This window comes from Bos grunniens, chromosome 1 (assembly GCF_055505025.1).
Source record: "Bos grunniens cultivar Pamir isolate PY7600 chromosome 1, Bosgru_T2T1.0, whole genome shotgun sequence".
NCBI lineage: Eukaryota > Metazoa > Chordata > Mammalia > Artiodactyla > Bovidae > Bos > Bos grunniens.
In genome coordinates, this window is record NC_141165.1 from 112,615,636 (window position 1) to 112,634,376 (window position 18,741).

Here is an 18,741-nt window from a genome sequence, read left to right on the forward strand (position 1 = left end):
TTAATCTCAAACACTCTGATGGTTCCAATCTTTCTGTTTAAAAAACCCAAACAAAATGAAGTCAAAGCAGGCTTGCTATATTTGCCTGACTAAGGGACCCAGCAGACCCAGTTTCTCCCAGCAACAAAAATGGCACTCAATTGATTTCACTTCCATTGCAGAGAGAGAAAACTCACTCAGAACCTCAAACATCACTCAAGTCAACTTCTAGAACACCACCACCTGTATATCAGTCTGTTGTTCCCTGCTTTTGCAACTGCTGGTAAAAACCTAGGAATCCAAGTTTAATTAGATCTCAATCTAAAAAGCAGATATGTTGCCCTTGGAAGGAGAACATGGGGCCCTCCTCCACAAAGCAGAGCATACTTGCCAGGCAGACAGCAGAAACCCCAGGGAAATCACCAGGCTAGCAAACCAAAAGGTCCTTCCTCAGCATCCTTCCTGCTTGATTGCACCACTTGCAATCTCGTGCAGAAGAGGTTCCGGCAGCCCTAAAGTGGTGGGCTTCAAGATTCAATCACTAGCTTCCAGCTGCCAGCCATCCTAAAAATTTATACCCTTCTCCATCCAGAAAAAAACCTCTGCTCCTAATGACACCAAACATCACCCCCTGAGCTAAGACAAGAAACAATACCTGCAACCCACATTGGCTGCTTTTTTCTGAACATCCCCTGACATACACAAATACTCACCACTCAAAAGGGAAATGTTTTTAAACTCTCTCACTTAAGGATAATGGGCAAATCTCAAGATTTAAATCAGGTGTTAGGGATTCATTCCCATTAACCAAAGCCACTTAAACCAATGGCCAGGGCTGTGTATGGAAAGAGAGAACTCAAAATGGCCTAGAAATAGAGATTCTACAATTTACTTGTTGGATTTTCAACTTCAATATAAAATGAATACTATGGAGAAAAACTTAAACTAAAAATTCAGCTTGAACCATCACCAAAATGAAGTATTCTTAAATCTTAGCGATTCATATTTCAAGATATTTACATATTCAAATACACTAAACCAATTTGAGCTATTTCCTGAGCTTACTTTACCACTTGTCTTAATTCTCAAAGCAATGTATATACAAGTATATGTAGGTTTAATTATATTTTATTTTCCACCATTCCATACCAGTTCTTTCTCTCCCAAATTTCAACTGTTTTTAAAGACTCTTCTTTTTTATTAGCAGTATTATGAATAAATTTATTATTAATAAGTTAGCCTTACATTCACACTTTCCTCAGCGTCAAGTCCTATGCAATTCTCTTCTTCTAGAAGAGAATTTACAATAGTCCCAGTCTCAAGAAGGAAAAGCAGATACTGACTGACTTAAATCTAAAACTGCCCCCTTTTCCTTCTTGGAGACTACACCAATGTCCTCATATCTTTCCAGCTTGAACTTGAGCAGATACATCTTCAGAATATGTCACAATGCCTGCATAAATGTGAATCTAAGGACCAACCCCTTTTGAAAACCCTACCTTCTGGTCCAAATGTTGTGCCATAGAGTATTTCTCAATGAGACTCACCTGACACTCCATCCACATGACCACAGTCATGTCCCACCTGCTGTGAAAACCAGAGCCAGGGTGCATGTCTGATCTTTACCCTCTCTCTTCCAGGCCATCAGGATGGATAGATGACAAAGGGAATGGCAATAGCAGCAGTAACATAATAAAGCCTGACTGATAAGACTGATAACGACAATCATCTTCTAACATACAGTGAAATGTTCCCTTGGTATCTCTAATTTTCTTGAAGAGATCTCTAGTCTTTCCCATTCTGTTGTTTTCCTCTATTTCTTTGCATTGATTGCTGAGGAAGGCTTTCTTATCTCTCCTTGCTATTCTTTGGAACTTTGCATTCAGATGCTTATATCTTTCCTTTTCTCCTTTGCTTTTCACTTCTCTTCTTTTCACAGCTGTTTGTAAGGCCTCCTCGAATAGCCATTTTGCTTTTTTCCATTTCTTTTTCTTGGGGATGGTCTTGATCTCTGTCTCCTGTACAATGTCACGAACCTCCATCCATAATTCATCAGACACTCTATCAGATCTAGTCCCTTAAATCTATTTCTCACTTCCACTGTATACTCAAAAGGAATTTGATTTAGGTCTTATCTGAATGGTCTAGTGATCTGCCCTACTTTCTTCAATTTAAGTCTGAATTTGACAATAAGGAGCTCATGATGTAAGCCACAGTCAGCTCCTGGTCTTGTTTTTGCTGACTGTATAGAGCTTCTCCATCTTTGGCTGCAAAGAATATAATCAATCTGATTTCAGTGTTGACTATCTGGTGATGTCCATGTGTAGAGTCTTCTCTTGTGTTGTTGAAAGAGGGTGTTTGCTATGACCAGTGCATTCTCTTGGCAAAACTCTATTAGCAGAAGATATTAAGAAGAGGTGGCAAGAATACACAGAAGAACTGTATTCATGACCAAGATAATCATGATGGTCTGATCACTCACCTAGAGCCAGACATCCTGGAATGTGAAGTCAAGTGGGCCTTAGAAAGCATCGCTATGAGCAAAGTTAGTGGAGGTGATGGAATTCCAGTTGAGCTATTTCAAATCCTGAAAGATGATCTTGTGAAAGTGCTGCACTCAATATGCCAGCAAATTTGGAAAACTCAGCAATGGCCACAGGACTGGAAAAGGTCAGTTTTCATTCTAATCCCAAAGAAAGGCAATGCCAAAGAAGGCTCAAACTACCACACAATTGCACTCATCTCACATGCTAGTAAAGTAATGCTCAAAATTCTCCAAGCCAGGCTTCACCAATACGTGAACCATGAACTTTCAGAAGTTCAAGCTGGTTTTAGAAAAGGCAGAGGAACCAGAGACCAAATTGCCAACATCTGCTGGATCATTGAAAAAGCATAAGAGTTCCAGAAAAACATCTATTTCTGCTTTATTGACTATGCCAAAGCCTTTGACTGTGTGGATCACAATAAACTGTGGAAAATTCTGAAAGAGATGGGAATACCAGACCACCTGACCTGCCTCTTGAGATACCTATATGCAGGTCAGGAAGCAACATTTAGAACTGGACATGGAACAACAGACTAGTTCCAAATCGGAAAAGGAGTACGTCAAGGCTGTATATTATCACCCTGTTTATTTAACTTATATACAGAGTACATCATGAGAATCACTGGGCTGGAAGAAGCACAAGCTGGAACCAAGAATGCTGGGAGAAGTATCAATAATCTCAGATATGCAGATGGCACCACCCTTGTAGCAGAAAGTGAAGAGGAACTAAAAAGCCTCTTGATGAAAGTGAAAGAGGAGAGTGAAAATGTTGGCTTAAAGCTCAACATTCAGAAAACGAAGATCATGGCATCTGGTCCCATCGCTCCATGGCAAATAGATGGGGAAACAGTGTCAGACTTTATTTTTCTGGGCTCCAAAATCACTGCAGATGGTGATTGTAGCCATGAAATTAAAAGACGCTTACTCCTTGGAAGGAAAGTTATGACCAACCTAGATAGCATATTCAAAAGCAGAGACATTACTTTGCCAACAAAGGTCCATCTAGTCAAGGCTATGGTTTTTCCAGTGATCATATATAGCTGTGAGAGTTGGACTGTGAAGAAAGCTGAGCGCTGAAGAATTGATGCTTTTGAACTGTGGTGTTGGAGAAGACTCTTGAGAGTCCCTTGGACTGCAAGGAGATCCAACCAGTCCATTCTGAAGGAGATCAGTCCTGGGTGTTCATTGGAAGGACTGATGCTGAAGCTGAAACTCCAATACTTTGGCCATCTCATGCAAAGAGTTGACTCATTGGAAAAGACTCTGATGCTGGGAGGGATTGGGGGCAGGAGGAGAAGGGGACGACAGAGGATGAGATGGCTGGATGGCATCACCAACTCGATGGACATGAGTCTCAGTGAACTCCAGGAGTTGGTGATGGACAGGGAGGCCTGGCGTGCTGTGATTCATGGGGTCACGAAGAGTCGGACATGACTGAGCGACTGAACTGAACTGAACTGAACATATAGTGCCTCCAGCAAGAGATTGGCATTGGTACTTAAGTTGGGAGTCACAGCCAAATCAAAGTTATAGGAATAAGAAAAGATGATGGGAAAACATTTAACTAGGTCAACAGTGAAGGTCATTTGTCTTCAAGGAATACACAAACTAAGAGCTGGGTGAATAAATAAGTTAGAATAAGTTTTCCTAAATCAATATGAAGCTTGCCCAAAGTGAAATGTAAACAAGAAAGAAGCAATGGTCTGACTCTAACCTGAAAAGCCAGCAACTGCTACCTATCTGCATTGAAGTCTTATTTCCTCCTTCATTGTAAACTCTTGGTGAACAAGAGCCATGTCCCCTAGAATGCTTCACACCTAGTTAGCCAATGAATGATGGACCCACCTCCCTGAAACACTGGCCTGGGTGGCAACCAAGATCAGAAAGAGTCAGAGTGACTAATTGCAAATTCCTAGGCTCACTTCATATCTACTAACTCAGATTTAAATGTGGCCTCCCCATCAGCATACCCAGAGGCATTTGTCTCCCATCAGTACATAAGCCGTGATGTGTCTGCTCATATCAGGCTTCGTATAAGACAAGGGTAGATGGTGCAATAGCTGCTCTTGAGACCAGACGATAATCTGGCTCTGTCAGATGACAATAACCATTCTAGAGTGCTTCCATTCTATTTATTTTACTCTATTTTATCAGGTATTACTAAGACATTATTTTATTTTGCTCTCTTCTGTACAGTTCAGTTAGGTTCAGTCACTCAGATGTGTCCGACTCTTTGCCCTGCCATGGACTGCAGCACACCAGGCTTCCCTGTTCTTCAACAACTCCCAGAGCTTTCTCAAACTCATGTCCATTGAGTCAGCAATGCCATCCAACCATCTCATCCTCTGTCACCCCTTTCTCCTACCTTCAATCTTGCCCAGCATCAGGATCTTTTCCATTGAGTCAGTTCTCTGCATCAGATGGCCAAAGTACTAGACCTTCAGCTTCAGCTTCAGTCCTTCCAATGAATATTCAGGACTGATTTTCTTTAGGATGGACTGGTTGGATCTCCTTGCAATCCAAGGGACTCTCAAGAGTCTTCTCCAACACCATAGTTCAAAAGCATCAATTCTTTGGCACTCTCTTTCTTTACGGCCCAACTCTCACATCCATACATGACTACTGGAAAAACCACAGCTTTGACTAGATGAACCTTTGCCAGCAAAGTAATGTCTGCTTTTTAATATGCTATCTAGGTTGGTCATAGTTTTTCTTCCAGAGAGCAAGCGTCTTTTAGTTTCATGGCTGCAATCACCATCTGCAGTGATTTTGGAGGCCAAGAAAATAAAGTCTGTCACTGTTTCCATTGTTTCCCCATCTATTTGCCATGAAGTGATAGGACTGGATACCATGATCTTAGTTTTTTGAATGTTGAGTTTTAAGCCAGCTTTTTCACTCTCCTCTTTCATCAAGAGGCTCCTCAGTTCCTCTTCGCTTTCTGCCATAAGGGTGGTGTCATCTGCATATTTGAGGTTATGGATATTTCTCCCGGCAATCTTAATTCCAACTCGTGCTTCATTCAGCTCTTCTGTACACTTGGTTCTTATTCCCATAACTCTTTGAGTTAAACATTGAGATGTTTAAATAACTAAAACCATCCCTGTCACATACATGGGCTATTCTTAACCAAACATTCAGAACAATAAACAGAACACTTAACCTGAAAATAGAAGACAGGATAAGGCAATCCAAAGACTTATATCTTGAACAACAAAACCGACAAATAGTAAGAACAAGTATATGTCACATTACCTGCCTGTAGCCAACTCTGCAAAATATAGAAGCCTAGATTGTTTCTGTTAGAAGTGTTGCACCTGAGGTAGGTAGGAAGCTAGCATCTACTATGTGCTAAACTTTTCATGTATTTGATTATTCTTTGAGAAAACCCAAGAAGTATTCTTTCTACCACAGGTGAGAGAAATATGAGACACCAAGAGATTAGCTAACCAACAGTAGGGCACAGGGGCTCCTCCCAGGTAGCACTGGTGGTAAAGAACCCTCCTGCCAATGCAGGAGACCTGGGATCTATCCCCGGGTCAGGAAGATCCCTTGGAGAAGGACATGGCAACCCACTCCTGTAGTCTTGCCTGAAGAATCCCGTGGGCAGAGGAGTCTGGCAGACTACAGTCCTTGGGGTCACAAAGAGTTGGACACAACTGAGCGACTAACACAAGGCACAGAGTTGGTTAAAGATCAGAGCCAGGATTTCAAGTTCTTTATATGTCTGACTACAAATCCCATTCTGTCCCCCTAGATCAGGGCAAAGACTAAAAAAAACCTTCTCAGCTAGCCCCATCAGACAGTCTTCATCAACTACATTTGTGTAGGTTAAACACAGTGGGGAGAGGGCTTCTCCTTCTAGGACTATCTATAACTGAATTGTCAGCACATGTGAAGGAGGTGAAGCTTTGCACATAGTCAGAGTATTTATTTACCACTGTGGTAATCAAAGTCAGAATGCACAGGGTTGCCAACAAAAAAAGCACTGAGTAGTCTGAGACATCATTTGACAAAGGTCTAGACACTGAGATGAGTATCAGTGATGTAGAAAGAATCTAAAGCAGTCATCTATAGTTCCAGGCTTCATGCTGCTTCACAAATCACATCAATGAAAAATGTCATCAAAAATCGTCAAATTACACACTTAAAATTTAGGGCTAAACTTTATTGTATGTAAATTATACTTCAATGAAGCTAATTGAAAAGGGAGAATGAACTCTTCTGCACTTCCTTCTCTCCTGGCAGCTGGGAACATGATTTTGATGGATAGAGCCTTAGCAACTATTTTAGACTATAAGGCCCAAGTTGAAGAGAAGGAGCAGTGAATCTGAAAGAAGCTTATTCCTGACAACTTTGTCAGGATCCATTCCATTCCTGAATACTTCTGTTGTCATGAATATTTTATGTAATATGCAAATTAAATTCTTTTGTGTATAAAAGAAAAAATATTTAAATCTATCCTGTATAGCAAAAAAATAAAAATTATGTGTCAAAATAATAGCTAACATTTATTGATTGCTTTCTGTGTACCAGTCTCCATTCAAGCAAGTGCTTTGCATTTTAACTAATTTAACCTTCATAAGAAGCCTCTGAAGTAGATACTATCAGATATTTTGTCACTCTGATTTTGCAGATGAAGAACCCGAGGCAAAGTTAGGAACTAAAATGTTTACAATCACACAGGTGATAAGTAACAGAACTGGAATTCATATCTAGCCCTGGGTCTATAGTACCTCTATGACAATATACCATAAATACAGTTAAAAGACACTTGACCAAGAAGATATTGACAATTAATGTAAAACTGACAAAGGCTGAGTAGCCAGAATGTCATTTTTAATCAGGGATCTGTTTGTTAAAAAGAAAAAAAAAAAATCTGCTCCCCTACACCCCTCTACCATGGGCAAGGAATTGTTCTTAACAGACAATTCAACACAGAGAAAACCTTAATGCCTGATAATCAAATGAAAAAAGTCCAATCTCATGAGAAATCAAAGCAAATTGAATTTAAATCAGAGCTATTTTTCTTATTAGATTAGCAAAATTCAAAAGATCCATTATATCAAGTGTTGGTGGGAGTATGAGGAAATGGGAGTGCTTATACACTGTCAGAAGTATAAATTTGATTGCTGACTACAGTCCAGCACTTCCATTTGTACTATGACTCTAACAAGTCATAGATATGCTCTCTTGAATATATAAGAAATTTTATTGTTGCATTGGTAGTAGTAACATGAAATTAGAAATAATCTGAATATCCATCAACAGAGAAATAGAAAAATAACATGAAGTAACCTATACAGTAGAATATGATGTGTGTGTGTGTAAAAGTTGCTCAGTCATTGTCCGACTCTTTGTGACCCTATGGATTATACAGCACATGGAATTCTCTAGGCCAGAATACTGGAATGGGTAGCCTTTCCCTTCTCCAGGGGGTCTTCCCAACCCAGGTCTCCCGTGTTGCAGGTGGATTCTTTACCAGCTGAGCCACAAGGGAAACCCAAGAATACTGGAGTGGGTAGCCTATCCCTTCTGCAGTGGTAGAATATGATACTAGAGTTTAAAAAGACCTTTTTAAAGATGAAAGCATTAGATCTATATTGAGCAACATGGATAGGTTTTTTAAAGCATTAAGTTGAATGAAAATTGCAAGTTGCCAAATACAATTATGGTTTGATGTAACTTATGTAGTTCTAAACACCTGAAACATAATACAATTAATTACTCAAGCACATATATAAATATAAAAACATAAAAGCAAGGATAGGCATTAGTAATAGTAGTTTCCTTTGGGGAGAGGGAAGGAGACTAGAACTGAGGGATGTCATGGAGTGCTTGTTCTGTAATACCTTATTTCCTTTATTTAAAAGGAAAACTTGAAGCAAATAATACAAAATGTCAGTTCTGCATGGTAGGAAGACTAGAGTATGCCATATTATTTTTGTGCTTTCAATTTTTTAAATTAATAGACTTTATTTTTTAGAAAAGCTTTAGGTTTAGAGAAAACTGAGCAAAAATTACAGATTTCCATGTTTTTTTTCTCCCCAACTCTCACAATTTCCCAATTATTTACTTCTTGTATTAATGTGTATATTTGTTACAATTGGAGAACCAATCAATACGTTTTTATTAACTGAAGTTCATCATTTACATTAGGGTTCACTTTGTGCTTTACAGTTCTTTGCATTTGACAAATGCATCATGTCATGTATCTATCATTACCATAGCATGCAGAATGTGCCACAAAAACCTCCTTTGTTCCACCTACTCATCCCTTTCTTCCTGCCCCTGAGCCCGTGGCAACCATTGATCTTTTTACTTTGTCTATAGTTTTGTCTTTTCTTGAATGTCATATAATTGGAATCATACAATATGTAGCCTTTGCAGACTGAGGCCTTTTATTTAGCAATAGTGCATTTAAAGTTCATCCACGTCTTTTTCTGGTTTGATAGTTCATTTCCTTGTAGTGCTGAATAATATTCCATTGTATGAGTGTATCACTGGGTTTTTTGTGGGGTTGGTTTTGTTTTTTGTTTTTTGTTTTGCTGTTGTTGTTGCTTGTTTTTGTTTTTTATCCATCCCCCTATTGAAGGACATCTTGTTTGTTCCAGTTTGGGGTGACTATATTATACAGCTGCTATAAACATGTAAACATTTATGTGCAGGTTTTCGTATGGACATTAGTTCCCAACTCATCTGAGTAAACACCCAGGAGCCTAACCCTGAATCACATGATCAGAGTACGATTTCTTTTGTAAGAAGCTGCCAAACTGTCTCCCAGCAGGGCTGTATCATTTTGCATTTCCAACAGTAAATCCAGAGAGCCGTTTCTCCAAAGCTTCTCTAGCACTTGATTTTGCCAGTGTTCTAGATTTCAGCCTTTCCAACAGGTGTACAATAGTACCTCATTGTCGTTTCCATTTGCAGATCAATCAAGATACACAATCATTTGCCATCTGCATATCTCCTTTGATGAAGTGACTTACTTTTTACTTGGGTTATTTATTTTCTTTTTGTTGACTTTTAAGAGTTCTTTGTATATTTGGATATCTCTTTTTATCAGACACATGAATTGCACGTATTTCCTCCCAGTTTGTCGCTTGTCTTTTCAGTCTCTTAAAAGTGTCTTTCACAGATTAGAAGTTTCAAATAATATGGTATAAATTATATATGCTTTTCTTTGATGGGTTGTGCACTTGATGATGTATCTAAAAACATCATACCCAAGGTCATCTTGATTTTCTCTTATGTTATCTTCTAGAAGTTTTATAGCTTTGGTTTTGTATTTAGGTCTATGATCCATTTTGAATTAATTTTTGTGAAAAAAAATATAAGGATTATGCATAGATTTCATTTTTGTTTGTTTTTATGTGGATATACTGTTGTTTCAGCACCATTTATTGAAAAGATTATTCTCTCTATACACAGAATTGCTTTTGCCCCTTTGTCAAAGACCACTTGACTATGTGTGGGTTTATTTATGGGCTCTTTATTCTGTCTCATTCATCTTTGTGTCTTTTCTTTCACCAATACTACACTGTCTTGATAACTACGCTGCTGCTGCTAAGTCACTTCAGTCGTGTCTGACTCTGTGCGACACCATAGACAGCAGCCCACCAGGCTCCCCCGTCCCTGGGATTCTCCAGGCAAGAACACTGGAGTGGGTTGCCATTTCCTTCTCCAATGCATGAAAGTGAAAAGTGAAAGTGAAGTCGCTCAGTCATGTCCAACTCTTAGCGACCCCATGGACTGCAGCCCACCAGGCTCCTCCGTCCATGGAATTTTCTAGGAGTGGGGTGGAATGGGGTGCCATTGCCTTCTCAAACTAATACCTGAACTTGGATAGTGTCAGTCCTCTGATTTTGTTCTTCAAGATTGTGTTGGTTATTCTGGGTCTTTTGCCTTTCCATATAATGCTTAGAATAAGTTTGTCAATATTCACCAAAAAATTGCTGGGGTTTTAACTGGGACTGCATTGAACCTATAGATCAATGACAACACTAACTCTAAGAATGACAACAGCACTGATTCTTCTAATCCATAAACATGGAGTATCTCTCCATTTATGTGGATCTTTGGTTTCTTTCATTAGAGATTTGTAGCTTTCCTCATAAAAACCTTATACATATTTTTTTAAACTTACATTTCATTTCTTTTCCCTCTTCTTTTGGTGCTAAGGTAAATAGTGTTATGCTTTTAATTTCAAACTCCAATTATTCATTGCTGATACAGTTGACAGCAGTTGACTTCCATACATTAATTTTATAACTTCAACTATAATCACTTTTTAGTTCCAAGAGTTTTTGGTTGTTGTTGATTCTTTGGGATTTTCTAAATAGACAGTCATCATCATCTACCAAGAAAGATAGTTTTATTTCTTCCTTCTCACCTTGTGTATTTTATATTTCTTTTTCTTATATTATTGAAGTAGCTAGAATTTCCAGTATGATGTTGAATACTAGTGGTGAAAAGGGACAACTTGCCTTGTTCCCAGTTTTAGGGAGAAAGCATCCAGTCTTTCAGCATTAAGTAAGTTAACTGTGGGTTTTTCTGTAGATATTCTGTATCAAATTGAGGAAGTCTCTGCCTTTATTCTTAGGTTACCACTCTTCAGATTAAAAAAAAAAAATTTTCTAAAAAATTTTTTAAAAACTAAGATGGTCTTTAGAACCAGAAACTAGAGAACCTTAAATGCTAGGTTAAGAACTTTATTCCATGGACAATAAGATGCAACAGAATGCTTTGAGGAAAAAAAAAAAATCAACAGAGATATGCATCAGACCCCTTAAACTCTTCCACAATACAAAAATATAATTTCTATCTAAAAATGTCCAGCAAACTCCTCCAACTACTTCAATACCTCATTCTGTGGACATTCAAATCTCACTCTCCATTAGCCCTGCCTCATAGCCAACTTGAGTCCCTTGGAGGTCCCAGGGAAGATGCAGAATATTCATCTGTCTTGATAAACTGCTTCCACACAAACCTGACTTGCAAACTCAGTATTCTATTACCCACTCCCTGCCCAGAAGGGAAAGTTAGATCACTCTGGTTCAGAGCAGAGACACAGTCACCCCATGGCCCAGACTCACTAACCAATGTGCAGTCAAAATGCAGTGACCACCTCTGAATCAACAATGTTGAACAGTCATTTGTACCACATATTCTAAAGAAGGAGTTGTTGTCAAGAGCTCTATCCATAATGGTATCTGGATGCCTGTCTACAGAGAACACCCTGTAGCCTAGTTCTATCCTCTGGGGACATGAGATCAAACTAGAATCCTCATTTTAGCCAGATACCCATGTGACTCATACGCACATTAAAAACTAAAAACCCTTGTCTGGTCTAGGGCAGAATTTCCCTACAGTGGCACTATTGACATTTCATGCACAATTATTTGTTTATTATGTAAGGTTCTCCTGTGCTTTCCAGAATGTTCAGCAACATCCTTGGCCTCTACCTTGTAGATTCTGACAGCACTTTACTCCCAACTGTGACAAAGATATCTACAGATATTGATAAATGTCCCCTGAGGGGCTAAATCGTAGTCCGTCCCCAATAAGAAGTACTGGTTTAGAAGATCTTTGGTCCAAACTCTTAACATAAAAAGTTTTTTTTTTTCTTTTCACTTGAGAAAAAGAGAAATCTAACAAGTTTAGCTGTTAACTACTGTATAAGTCCAAAAAATATGATGTACACCTTTTCAGGAAGATAAAATACATGTTATTGCAAATACTAGAACAAAACATCATTTGAAAAAAATGACTTGCAAAATTCCCATGACCTTTCATACAAAAATTTTTGAAGTTTAAGTTTGATATTATTACTGAAGACAAAGGAGGACTTAGCAATAAATATTCCATACACGAAATGAGGTCCAAGGACTTATCCTTTCATGTCATCACTGCAAAAACTTTTGCCCTAGATATCATCATATAAAAGTCTATCTAGAACATCTCATTTTGAAAAAGATGACCTATGAGGCATCATAACCTATCAGTTTATAGTGTTACAGTGTTAGTCCCTCAGTTGTGTCCAGCTGTTTGCGACCCCTTGGACTGTAGCCCGCCAGACTCCTCTGTCCATGGAATTCTCTAGGCAACAATACTGGAGTGGGTAGCCATTACCTTTTCTAGGGGATCTTCCCAACCCAGGGATCAAACCCAGGTCACTCTCATTGCAGGAAGATTCTTTACCATCTGAGCCATCAGGAAAGCCTTTCCAGCCTCGAATAGTGGACATGGTAACAAGGTAGGGGAAGTCATGTTCAAATTCAGCTTGTGAAAAAACATATAAGCAGAAGCTGAAACCAGTATGGTGATATCTGAACCCTGTACAATTTTTGTTGGCATAGAGGAGGAAAAGGTTGCAGAATAATTCTTTGGTCTCTTAGTCTCTTGGAGTTAGGAAATTTAGGTCTCATATTTATTCTAATTAATTTTTTCACAGAAGCCATCTAGGAAATAATGGCTCCTAATTTGGGTGAGTGTCTATGGCAAATAAAGAAAGAAACAAGACAATTTCAGCTATTGATAAACTAGCTCAGGGCATTATGGGGGAGGGTGGGGACACTGGTTCTGCGTGGGAGTGCTAAGCTGGGTTGTGCTGAGTCGAAGGATCGAGACCAAGGCAGGGGAAACATCTATGCAGTGGATGAAGCCATCGGCCCAGTACTACCCTCAAATATGTATGGTCATATTGATTCCATCACACAAAAGAGACAGCTAAACTTAGAGACATTTGCCACTTGTCTGAATATCCTTAGTCAGTAAGCGGTAGAGGGCAGAAAAATAAGCCAAATCTCCCAAGTACTAGCGGACAGTGTTCTTTCTATTAGTACAACACCAAATACCCCCATTTTAGCTTCCTGTTGCTGTTCTAACAAATCACCATAAGTTACAACAAAAGATTCAATGTCTTACAGCTCTGGAGCTCAGAAGTCAGAAATGAGCTGCACTCAAATCTCAACCTCTCTCGCTGACGCTGCTCCCCATTCTTCTGTTGCTGTGTCCTTTTCGACTCTGATGATCCTGCCTTCCTCTTATAAGGATCCTTATGTTTACATTGGACTGACCGGAATAATCCAGAGTATAATCTCCTTATCCCAGATCCTTAGCTTAATCAAACCTTCAAAATCCCTTTTACCATGTAAAGGAAAGCAGAACACATCACCCCAAAGTATGCCTCTTTGACATAAAAGTTATTCTGAGCTGAAGGCTATTAAGAATGCCAGGAAAGCTCTCTCTACCTCACCTTTTTACCTAAAGGCAGAACACACGTTCTCCTTCCACTGGAGACAGCCTTACCAGCCCAGAGATGGCCCCAAAGGAATCTGTAAACAAACATTAACCACTAGTTCCCTGCCATACATTTTTCTTCCCAGTTTGCTGCCCTAAGAAGCCCAAACTTCCTTTCTTTGTCCTGTCATTTCTCTCCACAGTTATTGTTCTTTGTTGAAGATGATCTAGAAATTGTAGTTATAAGCCCTGCTTTGAATTACTTTTAACTGAGATTTCTCCCACGTGCTATGCACTGCATGAGTTAATAAACTGTTTTCCTCTTGCTTGTTGATCTTTCTGTTACAGAGTCCAGGCTGAAAATCTAAGATGAGTAAAAGAGTTTTGTCTACCCTACTTCTTGACACTCCACATGGAACCAGTTGGAATGTCCCACTGTCTATGAAACCTGCAGATTGGATCCTGGGACAAAAAGCCAGTGAAAGATAAGAATTCCTACCCAAGTCTGCTCTCTCAGTCTCTCTGTAATTCCTGGGCAAGAAAGAAAGATAAAAATTTCCCTTATCCCTTCCTCTCCAAGTGTTTTTCCAAAGAAATATTTGTAAAAACTAGTTCTTTAAATTATGACTCTGTGGATTTGGTGGCACTAGTAGTAAAGAACCCATCTGCCAATTCAGGACACATAGGAGACTCGGGTTCGATCCCTAGTCTCTTGGGAAGATTCCCCTGGAGGAGGGCATGGCAACCCACTCCAGTATTCTGGCCTGGAGAATTCCATGGACAGAGGAGCCTGGTGGGCTACAGTCCATAAGGTCACAAAGAGTTGGATACAACTGAACCGACTGAGCACGCACGCATGCACTCTGTAACCAGACCTCCTCACCTCTAGATCTTTCCATGTTTTGGGCCCCCATCACACACACACACACACACACACACACACAAAGTCATGGACTATCCTATACTTGAGAAATTTCTTAAATAGCAGTTGCTTTACATTTCTCATAAGTAAATGTGCCCCCAAATTTCTTTAAAATCTTTCTGGTGACCTGGTTTCTGGTGATGTAAATTTTACCACACCTCCAAAATATAAACATCAGAGGAGTTAATTAAAACAACTGCCTACAACCACCTGAGATTGGAGGGAAATAGAGAGACTTTAAAAAAAAAAAAAAAAAAAAACAGCTATGAAAACACCCTTGTTCAAAATCTAGTCCACAGTCTCTGTGAGATTAGCTATGAAGAGCAAATTTTAAAATCTTGAAAGTTTTCTCTACAAATATTTGTAAAATGTTTTAGCCATCTAAGCAAATAACCTTACCTTGTTCCAACTGCCAGAAATGCAATTTGAATTCAACATTCTTTTATAACCTAGTGAGTTTTATATTCCATAACTGTTTTTAGCCATAAATGGCTAAAATTTTTAAATGAAGTTTCAGAAGGGCATGGCAACCCATTCCAGTATTCTTGCCTGGAGAATTCCATGGATAGGGGAGTATGGCAGGCTATAGCCCATAGGACTGCAAAGAGTCAGAAAAGTGAAGTGACTTAGCACACACATAAGATCTTTGTCTGCACCTGTCTGTATATTTACGTACGTCTAGGCATGTGTTATGTGTATGTGATATTTTTGTACCTTTGGATGGTATTGCCAAAAATAACTTATGAAAGAGCTTAATAATCAAGTGTATAAATTAAATGTTCCTAAAAGTCTCAGAAATATAGAAATTAACTAAATGTCTTTCAAGTTCACATTATTGGGATAATCTTCAGTAAATAAAAGCTAGTTTAAGTTCTTCAAATTAATAAAACTGGCATGTCTCCAGAGCTTTCAACATTAAATTTAATGCATATGTATGATTTTTTTCCTTCCTGGATTTAATAGTCAAACAAGTATATGTTATCTCTATTAGATATTTAAGATTATAAACTTATAAATTGAAACTAAGAAAAACACAATAAAAAAATTACTTAATGTATGTTAAGCACAACAGCAAAACAAAGGAAAGAAAGAGAAGCCATGTGTTTAACTTTTTAGGTACTTTGCCTCTATGATGTTTGATGCTTGCCTAATATATAATCATGTATGGATGTGAGAGTGGGACTGTAAAGAAGGCTGAGCCCTGAATAATTGATGCTTTTGAACTGTGGTGTTGGAGAAGACTCTTGAAAGTCCCTTGGACTGCAAGGAGATCCAACCAGTCCATTCTGAAGGAGATCAGCCCTGGGATTTCTTTGGAAGGAATGATGCTAAAGCTGAAACTCCACTACTTTGGCCACCTCATGCGAAGAGTTGACTCATTGGAAAAGACCCTGATGCTGGGAGGGATTGGGGGCAGGAGGAGAAGGGGACGACAGAGGATGAGATGGCTGGATGGCATCACTGACTCGATGGACGTGAGTTTGAGTGAACTCCAGGAGTTGGTAATGGACAGGGAGGCCTGGCATACTGCAATTCATGGGATCGCAAAGAGTCGGACACAACTGAGCGACTGAACTGAGCTGAACTGAATATATAGATGTTACAATTGATAGCAAGAAAAGTAATTTAAGATGATGGCTACTTTTGTCTAATATTATGAAATTGTCATGAGTAATCTAAACATAATTGTTTAGAACAAGCAAGTTAAATAAAAATATGTGGGGAAAAAAGTTTATAAATTAACTTTTCAACAATGATTATGTTTTACTTAAAAATAGTTTCCAAAAATCTTTTTGGTAAAATAAAGCCTTAAAGCTATCCTGTATTAAGTGATGCATAGTCATGGAATATCTAGATCATTTCCAGATAAAATAAAATTCTGTAACAATATTGCTAAACATAAGTTTATTTACTTTTGACTTCTTATGACAGAGGGACAAAAGATATTTAGGTCTATTAACAATATGTTTTTCTTGCCATGTTAAAAATTTGTTGTATGAATAAAAGGCATATGAATCTAAAAATTATGAAATGGTTTATTCATAATTTGCCAATCTACTATAAAATGTTGGTATGTGACAGTTCAAAGTTGTGCTTCCTAGTTTTCACTGAAAATTAGGGTCACTAGAGATTAAATTTTTTAATAATATATGTAATTAAAACTATTAAAATAATAAGAAAGCTCTGTATGCAAAGTATATAAGGAAAGTAAGAGGTATTTTTGGTAAGAAAAGGTATGAGATATGAAGATGCTTTTTTGTTCATGGAAACAGGGAGTAATTTTGTCCTGGTTTAGAGGTTATTTAAAGGCTGTTTCAGAATAATAAAGGAGAGAAAGAGATGAAAAAATAAAGGAGAACAACTGAAAATATTTATAAAGTTGGAAATAGAAAATCTTGTGTAGTCAAGTTGGTTTAAATTGAATGAATTTATCAGAATTTTCTTTTTAATAAGCTTTAATATAAAAATGTGGGTATATATAAAACTAAAATTTAATTTTCTTTCTCTGTTCAAAGAACAAAGTCTTTTGGAGGTTTTTCTCTTTACCTTTTAAGAAATAAGCTTAGGAAAAAAGTCCATAAAACCAAGACTTTATGTCTTATCAAAATATTTCTTGTGCTTCATGTTATCTTTACCAGGTTTTCAATTACTTAAGAAAAACTGAGTCAATATTAAGAGAGTTAAGGTTTTTATTCCAACATGGGTAATTATCTTTATTTGCCTTTGAAACCTTTTTGTTGTCAACTTGGTTAAACGGATAAATATTAATTCACTGTGACTTGTGGTTTTATTAATGTTTCAAACCTTTTGATATTTTTTTTTTACAAACTTCCCAAACCAAATTCTAAGTGAAATCTTTTATATTTGGAACTAATTTTTCCAGAGAGTCCCTGGAAAACCTCAAAGAATTTGTTCTCTCAAAAGAAAAATGTTAAATTAATTAGGCTTATTTGATATGTCAAATTACCTGAGAATAAGAAATGATGCTAAACCTTCTTTAGGTTATATTTGTATGGCTGCATGTTACTATTTTAAGTGTTACCAAGTCCAAGCTCACTTTTCTCACCACACGATAGGCCAACAAATCCAAGAAATGAGCTGTTGAGGCAAAGAATACGACTTTATTCAGAGAGCTGGCTGACAGAGAAGATGGCAGACTAAAGTCTCAAAGTCATCATCTTGTTGGGGGCCTTCATGTCAGGTTTTTTTATGGATCAGAGATGGAGAGAGGCGAGGAAACAACGTAAAAAGACCATTTAATTCTTGCAGATATCTCTGAGAACAACAGGCCTCAGGTAGGGGGATGTGTTAGTTTTTTTTCCTAACAGTCATTCACAGGTGGGCAGGGTCAGATTGTCTCCCTGTGAGCTAAATAAAAGCACCTTAAGGGTCAGGCAGAGGGGACAGGATTCTCTGAGGCAGGTCATTATGTATGATTTTAATGACAAAAATGGCAAAAATAAGGTTAAAGTCATAGCATGAAGTCAAAATTAACCCTTCCCAGTTACAATTCCCCACTGTCAATGGCCATCTCACAATCTTGTGGGGGAAGGGGGTGACAACTGTTCTGTCAGAGGGATCTTTCTGGGAGTGTCTATCTTCAGTGCCAGTGTCTCAAAAGTCATGATTTGTCTTCTTTTTGTTCTTTTTTGAAAAGTGTCCACTTTACACCTGTAGGCTTAGAAATATCTAACTTCAAACCCAAGAGGCAGCAACTCAAGTTAAGAAATTTAGTGCTTTTCTATGTATGGGAAGATACAAGAGTCAGGGCTCATTCAAATAATTTCCATGGTATGTACCTCATCTGTCTGGGGACCGTGTTCCTGTATTCTCAGTTTCCTCAGGGCTCACCACCTTCCTCGTTCGCCTTCCTCAGAGCTCACTGGCTCATGTTGAAGGGCTGCAATCACTGATTCCATTTCTCAGGTCTTTCTTCTTGGTCATGGTTTTGACCGATATTTGGGAAACATTTCCTGATCAACTTTTGTCCCATGGTGCTGAGAGGCTCATCCCAGATTAGGCAAAAATGCTTGATACATCACACCAGTTGGTAAAT

The 18,741-nt window shown here is 38.3% G+C and overlaps 1 protein-coding gene across 7 annotated transcripts in view; it reads right to left on the minus strand.

The window, feature by feature from the left end:
• The window catches only part of LOC147380090 (transmembrane protein 45A-like), a 90,550-nt gene that overhangs the window by 45,318 nt on the left and 26,491 nt on the right, over window positions 1–18,741 (minus strand). For 4 of the 7 annotated variants that reach the window (XM_086409987.1, XM_086409977.1, XM_086410005.1 and 1 more), the window contains exon 1: window positions 635–662. The exons of 1 other annotated variant lie outside the window; for it this stretch is intronic. In XM_086409987.1, coding sequence (XP_086266113.1) covers window positions 635–647 — 13 coding nt within the window. In that variant the 5' untranslated portion in view covers window positions 648–662. Of the gene's footprint in view, window positions 1–366; window positions 549–634; window positions 663–18,741 lie in introns of those variants that run through there. 2 more of the 7 variants (XM_086409966.1, XM_086409954.1) reach the window with 2 other exon arrangements.